At 35.6% G+C, this 13781-nt stretch overlaps 1 protein-coding gene across 50 annotated transcripts in view; it reads left to right on the top strand.

The window, feature by feature from the left end:
• The window catches only part of RIMS1 (regulating synaptic membrane exocytosis 1), a 515539-nt gene that overhangs the window by 495828 nt on the left and 5930 nt on the right, over window positions 1-13781 (top strand). For all 50 annotated transcript variants that reach the window (XM_032153372.2, XM_032153417.2, XM_032153391.2 and 47 more), the window contains 2 exons: window positions 3161-3299; window positions 5256-5368. In XM_032153372.2, the coding sequence (XP_032009263.1) occupies window positions 3161-3299; window positions 5256-5368 (252 nt within the window). The remainder of the gene's footprint in view (window positions 1-3160; window positions 3300-5255; window positions 5369-13781) is intronic.

Genomic DNA, 13781 nt, shown 5'->3' with positions numbered 1-13781 from the left:
TTACCCCTGTCCTTCAAGTGAGATCTGGCCAGTATGTGGCCATGAGTGGCCACTGCTCTACCATAGTGACTTCACAAATGAATTACCTCTAGAAAGGAATCAGTATATAAATGAATAAATGCCAAAACTAAACTAAACAGCATTTACAATGGCCGTAGATGAAGTCCCTGCCTTCGGTAAGTGTGCACGTTCCACAATGACAAGTCAAGTGGACAAGACAGAGTCCAAAAAGGGGAAAGGTAGAGAATTCTTGAGCCATAGGTAGGTAAGTGGGAACATCCATGTGACTGTTGGTAGGAGTGTAAATCACTACAGTGTTTCTAAAGGGGAATTTAGAAATAGCTATTTAAATTAAATAGATTCCTACCTTTCAGTAGCATTTCAACTTCTAGTAATTCATTCTGTAGAAGCTCTCCTGTAACAACTGGAAATATCCAATAGCCCATCAATAAAGAGATGGTTTAACGATGAACCACATAGTCATAAAATAGAATAGTGCAGTCTTTAAAAAGAATAAATATATACCTGTTTGTGTTACATTATATGAAATGGAATGTGAAAATTGCACATTAGTATATGTGGTGTGATTTCACTATCAACAGTTTATACCCCTGTTCTAGATATGAGAAATAACAGTGAACAATACTCACAATGGCCCTGCTCTCATAGAAATTAAATTCTAATTGGAAAACAGACCACAAACAGATAAAGGTTTAATGGCAGATGAAGCAGTGCTGTGAAGAAAAATAAAGCACAGCAAAGGGATACTATACAAAGCCTCTCTGAGGAGACAGCCTCTCTTGAAGCAGAAATCTGAACAAGGAGCAAGGCAAGAAAGTCAGAAGAGACAAACAGAAGTAAAAGAGGCCCAGAAGCAGCATGCTTGCAGGCTTGAGGAAATGCAGGGAAGACAGTGTGACTGGAGAGCATTGATCCTATGGAATGAGGGACAGAAGATGAGATGTGAGGTGTCCAAGGACCAGATGATAATGGCATTTCCTGGGCCACGATAACAATTTTGGATTTTCATTTGACTTTGGTGATTAATTATTATAAGATCTTGAGCAGGGGAATGATATATTCAGATTTACATTTTTAAAGACTCACCATGGCTGTTATGTCAAGAATATTCTGAGGAGGAAAGGAATAGAAGCAGTGAGACCAGCTGTATGGGTATGGCACTGCTCTTTTGAGTGATGATAGTGTCTGGACGTAGGGTTGGAGCTGTGGAGAGGAAGAAGAATGACCAGATTTGTGATGCATTTTGAAGGCAAAGCCAAGAGGATTCGCTGATGGATTGGGTGTGGGGTGTGTTAGAGGAATCAAAGATGATTACAAGGATTTAGGCCTGATCACCCAAGTGAATTGCAGTACCATTTACTGCAGGAGGAGGATTTAGTAGTAGGAGGTGGTAGTGTGGTGGAGGTGGGGGAGAGTTCTGTCTTGGATATGTTAATGTTGAAGTGCCTATTAGATCTGTAAATGGAGCTACTAGGCAATTGGATTAATGACTTCAGCATTTATGAGAAAGGTTAAGACCTTGATGTATATTTGGGAGGCACAAGGGCATAGGTGGCTTTGTTAGCTATGTTAAAGCTGTGTTAGAGATCACCTAGAAAGTAAGTGTAGAAGAAAGCAAAAGGTCTGAGTCCTGAGGTCTAGGGATTGTCTATTTCTAAAAATCTCAAAGAGGAAAAATCCAACAGAAGAGACTGGAAAGTAACAACCAACGTCAAAGAAGGAAAAATGGAGAGTGTGGATCACAGTAGCCAAGTGAAGAAGCTTGTATAAGAAAAAATAGTTCCCAAATTACTAACCATTGTCTTCCTTGAGTGGTGAAATTATAGGGGGCATTCAATGTTGGCAATTTCTATAACATTTAAATATTTTGTAATATACATAATTGTCTTTGTAAGCAAAAATAGCAATAAAAAGGTTAAGAACAATAAAAAATAAAAATTTTAATGAACATACTAAATGTGTAGGAAGCATCAGCATTAAGTTCATATAGCATAACCTATTACATCTTTGATTAGACAATTTACAAAAGGAATCCAGTGACCAAAAATGAGAGAGAGAAAAATGCAGTGTTTCAGATGGCTTATCTAAGAGTGTATTTAGGTACCTGCTTTGTAAAGGTTTTATGTGGATTGAAAAGTTAATGTGTTTATATAGTAGTTATGTGTGTAATTATGTATATAGAGCATTTTTCATATATTATTATTGGGTATTAAATGATACTATACAGAAACTAAAGCGAAAACCAGAAATGTATATAGGATGTATAGATGGAATAAAGTCTAACAATTTTCCTAACCTATTGATACTGCTTATGCATGTAAGCAAGTAAATATTTTAGAATTTATTTCCATGCTATGAATAGAATGCTGGTTAGTGCATTTCAAAGTGGCTCAAGAAAATTCCTCTGAACTTATCAAGAACTGAAATGCAAATGTATGTAATTCCCAGTGCAAATGGAGGTGTAAACCCCAAAACTGCCAGTCAGAACTCATGGAGCTGAGTCAAAAGGCCATGAGATAGCTGTGTAGTGTTTGAATTAAGATAAAACCTGTTATACCTAACTCCATGATCTATATGCCATCTCAAATAAGTATAAATATTATATAGTGTATGTTAAATGTTGCAAAAATTATCAATTAAAATACTAGTTTCTCTTTATGAGGATTGCTGATACGTGACAGTAAAACTGTGGTATTTTTCATACGGGGTTCCAAATGCACCTACTCCTTAAAAGAACACGACCTGTCCTTTGGAACTATTCATACACATTTAGGAATTCCGTGTTAAGAGAAACCTATTAGATTGTTCACCATTATCTTTCTACATAACAGTTGGGTGCCAAATTCAGATTTTCACTGAAGTTGTCACCATCAATAATACAATGATTTCATTTTGGCTGATTGAGATTTAGGCAGTCACTGAAACTGTGGCCATGGCGTAGCATCCAGTGGTGCTCCCCTTAGCCAAGCACACTTTGGCAAGGAGCCTGAATCAAGCAAAGTACTCCCTTAGGTTACTATTTTTCTGATTAAATTTGTAATTATGTGTAAAATTAACTATTGTATTTGCAGGATCAATTGATATTCAGGGGAAAACTGTCTAAATAAAACTTAGGGTTTCTTTTACTCTCTCCTGTCAGAGTCGGGCCACAAAAAGTTAAAAAGTACCATCCAGAGAAGCACAGAAACAGGCATGGCAGCTGAAATGAGAAAGATGGTAAGGCAGCCGAGCCGAGAGTCTACTGATGGCAGCATCAACAGTTACAGCTCTGAGGGCAAGTAAGTGCTGTCAGCACGTCTGCATGGCTGTGGAACCAGGAATTGTGTACTAATCAGTAAGATAACAAAGCCACTGAGTGTTACTGTGCAGCTTCTCTATTTAACCAGAAGTTCAACCATCCATTTTAAACTACCCTAATGGCTTATAAGTAAGTACACATGGACACACCTCTACACCTGGTCATTCATACCTTTCAAAGGGTGAAGAAATTCTGAGTCCACATGAACAAATTGATTTCCTCCATCTAGGAAAGCCCAGACTAGTTCCTTACTGGATGTTTAGTGTAGAAATGCCACAGGTAATGGACTCTTTCATATGGGAAACTCATAGTCTGTCCCTGTCACCAAAGTCCAAATTAAAATTTATAAGTAAGGAACTGATTTCCCATTTTCTTGATTTTCTCCAAGCTATTTTGGACCCTAAGCTTTTCTAAGTCTAACACTGTCATATATGTAAGTAAGTTACATTTTCTTGTTTTTAAAACATTGCTGACTCATTTTTACCTTAGGCAGTAATCCAGGGTCTATCAGCTTCATTATTTTTCTGACTAAAATGTTTTAGTTAATTCTGAAAAAATAGGATACGATTTTTAAAAATTTACTCCGTTCGATTTTTTTTTTTTTTTTTTACCATTTCACATGGATCCTGCACAAAACCTGCTTCTTCCTATGCTTGAGAATATTTCTGGTAAAATTGAATTTTTATTGAGATAGTGGATCTTACAAATAAGTAATTAATGTGTTGTTTTGGATTACATGGAGATTCACCACATATAAATTTTCCATAATTATTTGTTCATTACCATTCACATTACTCATATACCAATTTGATATTTCTAATTTCTTGTCTTTACTGGAATTTTTCTATATTGTTTAGAAAATTTAACAGAATTATGCCAAGTTACTGTTTGTGATATTCTTTCTCATTCCTGAAACTAATTGGTCTCTGTTTAGTTGGTCAAATGATTGGCTTGTTATGCATGCTTCCAGTAAGGAATATCTAAGAACAAAAATCAGCAGGTATGAAAGTTATGGAGATAAACTTACTGACAAAATACCAATATTTGATGAAGTAGCATAAAGTAATACACAAATGAGACTTGAACACATCATTTTTCTGATATAAAAAAGTAACAAATAAAATTTGCCTCCATCATAAACCACTTAATCTCTTGGATTTATTTTCATGGTCTCTGGATGGGATTATAATCTGTGTCCCATTTAATTCCCTTGGTTAAGAGAAATAATAGATGTGAAAGCACAATGGGAAGAGTAAGTCTCTATAGAAATATGCTTATTCAAAAAATGCTTACTGAATGCCTATCACATAATGAGCATAGTTCTCATTACCCAGTGATAACTACATCAGTCAACAAGAAGAGAACAGACGCTGCCTTTGTGTAGCTTACATCCTGGGGCTATCAGGAAGTCGTATTATAGGAAGAAATACAGATTTTTTTAACCAACTAATTTCCATTGGAACCAAATAAAAGTCTCAAATAATTCATCTTTGAATAAATTAAATGTTTATAAATAAGAACTTGAACTATGTTATAACATTTATTCAAGAAATTATTGGCCACTTTAAAAATTAGCATGAATGTTACCTAATGCTCATGAGCAAGTATCTGTGTGAAGTTTATGATATAAAAATTTTCATCTTACGTTTTTTTGTCAGCAACACATTTATATAAGGATTTGGAACTTGGTATATTAAAAACTATAACTGAGCCCTCTTGAATAGAGGGTTAGGTGTTAAACTGAGAGTTTACACCTTTCCTCAATGTTAAGCCTCATATGCTTGGCTCAAAGGCAATGCAAAGAATCAATTAAAAAACAGATTGTCTAAGTAATATTTATGTTTCATGATCATAATTAGTCAAATGGAAACTAGTGAAAAGAATTTTAGAAGATTTCATGGGTTTTTTCCTTTGGTTTTTATCCTTTTGCTGATAGTTTAATATTTCCTGGAGTGCGACTGGGAGCTGACAGTCAATTCAGTGATTTTCTTGATGGATTGGGACCAGCCCAGCTTGTTGGCCGCCAAACCCTTGCCACCCCTGCAATGGGTAAGAATCATTTTTTTTTCTACAGGAAAATTGATGTTTTGTGTTTGACAAAGTCATTTAAAATATTTAAAATTGTGTAATAGCAATACAAGTGAGAAGCAACATTTTTGCTAGGGAGTTACTGTTTGCAAACAACTATTCTAATTTCAAGTGCATTTTTCTAATTTGAGATATTATGAAAAAGGAAGTAAAATTAGCCATAAATATTTGAATTACCAGAAACCCTGATGTAATAGATGTAAATGTAGGACAAGGGTGGCACTTCACAGCATGGAAAAAAAAAAGACTGTTCAGTAAAGTATAGTAACATAACTATTTACCTGTGTGAAAAAATTAATGGAATTCCCTCACCCCTACACAACTTACCAAAAAAGTTAATATTTTAGACTCAACTATAAAAAAGAAAAGGGAAGGTGGAGAAAAACACTAAAAAGTACTGGAGAACACTTAAGTTAATCTTTCTGTAATCTTGCAGTGGGAAAGAACTTCAGCAAAATGCATGAAAATAGATCAGCTTGAAGACACAACATAGTGGAATTTCACAATACTGAGGCTTGATAGAAAATCATGCAAGCTTCCTAAGAGGAAAATAATTTTACAAAAAAACTATCAAAAATCAGATTCTCGCCGGGCACGGTGGTTCACGCCTGTAATCCCCGCACTTTGGGAGGCCAAGACAGGCGGATCACGAGGTCAGGAGATCGAGACCATCCTGGCTAACACGGTGAAACCCCCGTCTTTACTTAAAATACAAAAAAAATTAGCTGGGCATGGTGGTGGGTGCCTGTAGTCTCAGCTACTCGGGAAGCTGAGGCAGGAGAATGGCATGAACCCGGGAGGTGGAGCTTGCAGTGAGCCGAGATCACAGCACTGCACTCCAGCCTGGGTGACGGAGCAAGACTCCGTCTCCAAGAAAAAAAAAAATCAGATTCTCACTAGGCTCTTCATATTTTCATTGGATTCTTCAATATACTGGAAGCCAGAAGACTATTAGCATTACCTTCAGAATTCTGAATAATAACAGATTTCCAACCTAGAATACAAAAGCCAGCCAAACAATCAAATAATTTTGAGGCTAGAGTAGGTACATACTCGGCCCCAAGCAAGGCCTCAAATCATTTTCCTCATTTCTATCATTTCTCAGAAAGCTACTAGAAGATTTACTTTGACCAAATGAACTAAACGAATTTTCAAAATTATGAACTAAAAAAAAAAAAAAAAAAAGATGGAACCAATAAATAAATGCTTCCTCACAAGATAAAGATGATTGGGATACCCAGAATGATAGCAAAGGAAGAACTAAAGATAGCTGCAGCTAGGTTTCAAAGCAGCGTTCAAATTGCCTCATGTCAGACTTCATGAGATAAAATCTATAGAATACCTAATGGGTTTGATTTTTATGGAAGAGATAAACAACCAGGAGAAACTAAGATTTGAACTAGTGAGGTCTACATAAAAATGTAAGCAAATGCTTTTTTAGAAGATACTAATTAAGTGTAGGGAAAAGGAAGATCTGTCTAAGAAATGAGAAGTAGTTATGATATTCTAGTTCACACAGTTATGCATAAGGCTACATAGTCAAAATAATATAAATATTAATATTGGGAGAATGGTATGACAGAAATTGTCAAGTATGTAGTAGGGGTAGGAAGGCAGTGAAAGATCAAAATTGAAAGTCAATAATAATATCTGAAACTGCAAAAAGGAAAATATAAGTATAGTGCTTAGAAATAAGGAGGCAAATTCCAGAAAGTAAATCAGATAAAAATATTGAAAATTTTGGAAGCAATAATTTCTGGAAGACAAGAAGTTGAGAGACAGGTAGAAGTTAGTTATGTATAAACATAACAGGTTTTATAGAACAGTTGGGGATATGTGTGTGATTTAAAAAAAATCTTTAAGAAAAATTAAAAGGACAAAAAGAGAACAAAAGACTTCTAGGAACTGAGATCTAAAACAGAATTATAAAACTAATAAGTGTCTAGAACAACAAAGTTGATCAACTGACCAGACAAATAAAGAGAATCCATGCCTGAGAAAATGGAAATGATTCAACTAAGTAAAAATAACTTAGAAATTTTCAGAGATAAACTATCATATAATCCACAGAAAAAAACACCAAGAGATTATTAAACAAAAAAGAAGCATATATTTTTAAGAAAGAAAGTTAGAGAATGGAAAATATAATGACTTAAAATTTAAAACTCAGCGGATGAGCTAAATAGTATACTGAACGAAGCTTAAGATATAATTAAATACGAGAACTATAGAATACCACCAATAACATGGCTTATTTAAATTGAAAAAAAATCTTTTGTAAGAGAGGAGAATTCAGGATGTAGGAAGAATAAACCAAAAAGCTCAAACTTACTCTAATAGGAGCCTAAAAAGAGAACAGAGAGACAGTTTTTGGAGAAAAATAATGATGCCTGAACTGTTTAAGAAAAACATAAAACCTGAGAGATTGAAAGGGCACACTGAGTGGGGAACTCAACAATCTGTACGAAACAAACAAGGAAAAGCTTCTTAATGCAATTTCAGGACATCATCTCAAGTCATGAAGAAGAAAAAGAAGATTACCTAAAATAAAAAACACGATGGAGAATTTAATCAGAAAACTCAAATCTTTAAGAGCCCAATAGAAATTATAGAATTGACAAATATAACTAAAGAATTCAATGGATGAGTTACCAGCAGTTTAGATAGAGTTGAGGAGAGAATCGGTTAATGGTTAATTGGAGGACAGAGCCATAAGAAAGTATCCAGAATTAATTAGACACACAAAATAATGGAAAATATGAATAAGAAGTGATAAGACCGAGCAGAAAAGTGAGGTCTAATATATGTCTAATTAGTCCCAGAATAGAGAAAGAAGGAGTATAGGCCAGAAGCCATTGAAAATATAATGGTTGAGTGAGAATTATTCACGTGTTTCTAGCATAAAAGAAAAAACATATATTTAAGGTAATGATATCCCAATTACACTGATTTGATCATAACAAAGTATATGAATGTATTAAATTATCACACGTACTTCAAAAATATGTACATATATTATGTACATATTATGTATCAATAAATAAAAAGTAAAATGGAAAATAAAGACAATAAAATGTAACAATAAAAATTATATATAATTGAAAAATTTTGAGAACTGAAAATAAATATAGTCATACTTTCCAGAGACCCTCATGAACCCCAAGAAAAGCAAATTCAGCAATACTAAAAATAATATTATCACAACCAAATGGGATTTTTTTTCATGAACACATGGTTGGTTTAATATTTGAAAACTAATATAATTGATCACATTACTGTAATAAAAAAGAAAAAATGACCATCTTAAGTATGCAAAAAAAGTTTCATAAAATTCAGTTTTAATTTATGATAAAAAATTATCAAACTGAAAATAGAGTGGAGTTTACTTACCTGTTAACGTTTCTACAAAACACACGTGTGTCAAAAAAGACAAAGAAGGCCATTACATAATGGTAAAGGGATCAATTCAACAAGAAGAGCTAACTATCCTAAATATATATGCACCCAACACAGGAGCACCCAGATTCATAAAGCAAGTCCTCAGTGACCTACAAAGGGACTTAAACTCCCACACAATAATAATGGGAGATTTTAACACCCCACTGTCAGCATTAGACAGATCAACGAGACAGAAAGTTAACAAGGATATCCAGGAACTGAACTCAGCTCTACATAAAGTGGACCTAATAGACATCTACAGAACTCTCCACCCCAAGTCAACAGAATATACATTTTTTTCAGCACCACACCACACCTATTCCAAAATTGACCACATAGTTGGAAGTAAAGCTCTCCTCAGCAAATGTAAAAGAACAGAAATTATAACAAACTGTCTCTCAGACCACAGTGCAATCAAACTAGAACTCGGGATTAAGAAACTCACTCAAAACCTCTCAACTACATGGAAACTGAACAACCTGCTCCTGAATGACTATTGGGTACATAATGAAATGAAGGCAGAAATAAAGATGTTCTTTGAAACCAATGAGAACAAAGACACAACATACCAGAATCTCTGGGACACATTCAAAGCAGTGTGTAGAGGGAAATTTATAGCACTAAATGCCCACAAGAGAAAGCAGGAAAGATCCAAAATTGACACCCTAACATCACAATTAAAAGAACTAGAAAAGCAAGAGCAAACACATTCAAAAGCTAGCAGAAGGCTAGAAATAACTAAAATCAGAGCAGAACTGAAGGAAATAGAGACACAAAAAACCCTTCAAAAAATTAATGAATCCAGGAGCTGGTTTTTTGAAAAGATCAACAAAATTGATGGACCGCTAGCAAGACTAATAAAGAAGAAAAGAGAGAAGAATCAAATAGATGCAATAAAAAACGAAAAAGGGGATATCACCACCGATCCCACAGAAATACAATCTACCATCAGAGAATACTACAAACACCTCTATGCAAATAAGCTAGAAAATCTAGAAGAAATGGATAAATTCCTCGACAAATACACCCTCCCAAGACTAAACCAGGAAGAAGTTGAATCTCTGAATAGACCAATAACAGCTTCTGAAATTGTGGCAATAATCAATAGCTTACCAACCAAAAAGAGTCCAGGACCTGATGGATTCACAGCCGAATTCTACCAGAGGTACAAGGAGGAACTGGTACCATTCCTTCTGAAACTATTCCAATCAATAGAAAAAGAGGGAATCCTCCCTAACACATTTTATGAAGCCAGCATCATCCTGATACCAAAACCTGGCAGAGACATAACCAAAAAAGAGAATTTCAGACCAATATCCTTGATGAACATTGATGCAAAAATCCTCAATAAAATACTGGCAAACCGAATCCAGCAGCACATCAAAAAGCTTATCCACCATGATCAAGTGGGCTTCATCCCTGGGATGCAAGGCTGGTTCAACATACGCAAATCAATAAATGTAATCCAGCATATAAACAGAACCAAAGACAAAAACCACATGATTATCTCAATAGATGCAGAAAAGGCCTTTGACAAAATTCAACAACCCTTCATGCTGAAAACTCTCAATAAATTAGGTATTGATGGGACGTATCTCAAAATAATAAGAGCTATCTATGACAAACCCACAGCCAATATCATACTGAATGGGCAAAAACTGGAAGCATTCCCTCTGAAAACTGGCACAAGACAGGGATGCCCTCTCTCACCGCTCCTTTTCAACATAGTGCTGGAAGTTCTGGCCAGAGCAATCAGGCAGGAGAAGGAAATAAAGGGTATTCAATTAGGAAAAGAGGAAGTCAAATTGTCCCTGTTTGCAGATGACATGATTGTATATCTAGAAAACCCCATTGTCTCAGCCCAAAATCTCCTTAAGCTGATTAGCAACTTCAGCAAAGTCTCAGGATACAAAATTAATGTACAAAAATCACAAGCATTCTTGTACACCAACAACAGACAAACAGAGAGCCAAATCATGAGTGAACTCCCATTCACAATTGCTTCAAAGAGAATAAAATACCTAGGAATCCAACTTACAAGGGATGTGAAGGACCTCTTCAAGGAGAACTACAAACCACTGCTCAATGAAATAAAAGAGGATACAAACAAATGGAAGAACATTCCATGCTCATGGGTTGGAAGAATCAATATCGTGAAAATGGCCATACTGCCCAAGGTCATTTATAGATTCAATGCCATCCCCATCAAGCTACCAATGACTTTCTTCACAGAATTGGAAAAAACTACTTTAAAGTTCATATGGAACCAAAAAAGAGCCCGCATCGCCAAGTCAATCCTAAGCCAAAAGAACAAAGCTGGAGGCATCACGCTACCTGACTTTAAACTATACTACAAGGCTACAGTAACCAAAACAGCATGGTACTGGTACCACAACAGAGACATAGATCAATGGAACAGAACAGAGCCCTCAGAAATGATGCCGCATAGCTACAACTATCTGATCTTTGACAAACCTGACAAAAACAAGAAATGGGGAAAGGATTCCCTATTTAATAAATGGTGCTGGGAAAACTGGCTAGCCATATGTAGAAAGCTGCAACTGGATCCCTTCCTTACACCTTATACAAAAATTAATTCAAGATGGATTAAAGACTTATATGTTAGACCTAAAACCATTAAAATCCTACAAGAAAACCTAGGCAATACCATTCAGGACATAGGCGTGGGCAAGGACTTCATGTCTAAAACACCAAAAGCAATGGCAACAAAAGCCAAAATCGACAAATGGGATCTCATTAAACTAAAGAGCTTCTGCACAGCAAAAGAAACTATCATCAGAGTGAACAGGCAACCTACAGAATGGGAGAAAATTTTTGCAACCTACTCATCTGACAAAGGGCTAATATCCAGAATCTACAATGAACTCAAACAAATTTACAAGAAAAAAACAAACAACCCCATCAAAAAGTGGGCAGAGGACATGAACAGACACTTCTCAAAAGAAGACATTTATGCAGCCAAAAAACACATGAAGAAATGCTCATCATCACTGGCCATCAGAGAAATGCAAATCAAAACCACAGTGAGATACCATCTCACACCAGTTAGAATGGCCATCATTAAAAAGTCAGGAAACAACAGGTGCTGGAGAGGATGTGGAGAAATAGGAACACTTTTACACTGTTGGTGGGACTGTAAACTAGTTCAACCATTGTGGAAGTCAGTGTGGCGATTCCTCAGGGATCTAGAACTAGAAATACCATTTGACCCAGCCATCCCATTACTGGGTATATACCCAAAGGACTATAAATCATGCTGCTATAAAGACACATGCACACGTATGTTTATTGCAGCACTATTCACAATAGCAAAGAGTTGGAACCAACCCAAATGTCCAACAACGATAGACTGGATTAAGAAAATGTGGCACATATACACCATGGAATACTATGCAGCCATAAAAAATGATGAGTTCGTCTCCTTTGTAGGGACATGGATGAAACTGGAAAACATCATTCTCAGTAAACTATCGCAAGGACAAAAAACCAAACACCGCATGTTCTCACTCATAGGTGGGAATTGAACAATGAGAACTCATGGACACAGGAAGGGGAACATCACACTCCGGGGACTGTTGTGGGGTGGGGGGAGGGGGGAGGGACAGCATTAGGAGACACACCTAATGCTAAATGACGAGTTAATGCGTGCAGGAAATCAACATGGCACATGGATACATATGTAACAAACCTGCACATTGTGCACATGTACCCTAAAACCCTAAAATACAATAAAAAATAAATAAATAAATAAATAAATAAATAAATAAATAAATAAACACACGTGTGTATGTGTGTGTGTATTTGTGTATTTGCACATCAGATTGTCCAAATTGTTTAAATCTTTCAATATAAGTAGCAAAGACATTCAGAAATATGCATTCTCATGCACTACTGTTAGAAGTGTAATTTGGTGCAGTCACCAATTGGAATAATATGGCAGCATCTAGTAAAAATAAAAATGTAGATGTGCTGTGACTCAGCAATACAACTTCTAATTACATATCCTCAAGAAACTCTTCGCAGCATTTTTTTGTAGCAGCACCAAATAGGAAAACCAAGACCCCTAATTGGAGAGTAGATAAATAAATATGACATTCATGCAATAGAATATTATAGAGAAATTAAAGGGAATGTTCTAGATCTCAACACATCAACTTAGATGGATATCTAAGAAAATGTTATTAAGTGAAGAAAGAAAATTGCTGAATGATACCACTTATACAAATGCTTAGGCTGGACACGGTGGCTCACACCTGTAATCCCAGCACTTAGGGAGGCCGAGGCAGGCAGATCACCTGAGGTCAGGAGTTTGACACCAGCTTGACCAACGTGGCAAAACCCTGTCTCCACTAAAAATACAAAATATAGCCAGGCACGGTGGCACATGCCTGTGGTCCTAGCTACTCAGGAGACTGAGGCAGGAGACTCACTTGAACCCAGGAGGTAGAGGTTACAGTGAGCCGAGATCACACCTCTGCACTCCAACCTGGACGACAGAGCAAGCCTCTGTCTCAAAATAAATAAATAAATAAATAAATAAATAAATAAAGCTTAAAATTTGGAAATTTATTTAAGATGGACAATTGTTAAAAAATATAACCTACCACAAAGAATTTAAGAGTAAATTGAAAGCTGAAAAAACCTGAGTAGAACTATAACTACCAGTATTTAACATTCTACCTACCAAAAAATGGGGAGAATACACCCAGATGTTTTCACAGATGAGTTCTAATAAATATGAACTCAAGAGACATGAAAATTATGAAACAGATATTTTCATGAAATAAAAAGGAAGGGACTCATTCTAGTTGCTAATCTAATTTTGTATCAAACTATATATGTGCTACATAATACTCCTTAATCAAAGAAATGCAAATTAAAATATCATTTTAACCAGATTGGCAAAAATTAAGCA

Source organism: Hylobates moloch, unplaced genomic scaffold (assembly GCF_009828535.3).
Source record: "Hylobates moloch isolate HMO894 unplaced genomic scaffold, HMol_V3 SCAFFOLD_2, whole genome shotgun sequence".
Taxonomy (NCBI): Eukaryota; Metazoa; Chordata; class Mammalia; order Primates; family Hylobatidae; genus Hylobates; species Hylobates moloch.
This window is presented reverse-complemented; position numbering and strand designations above follow the sequence as displayed.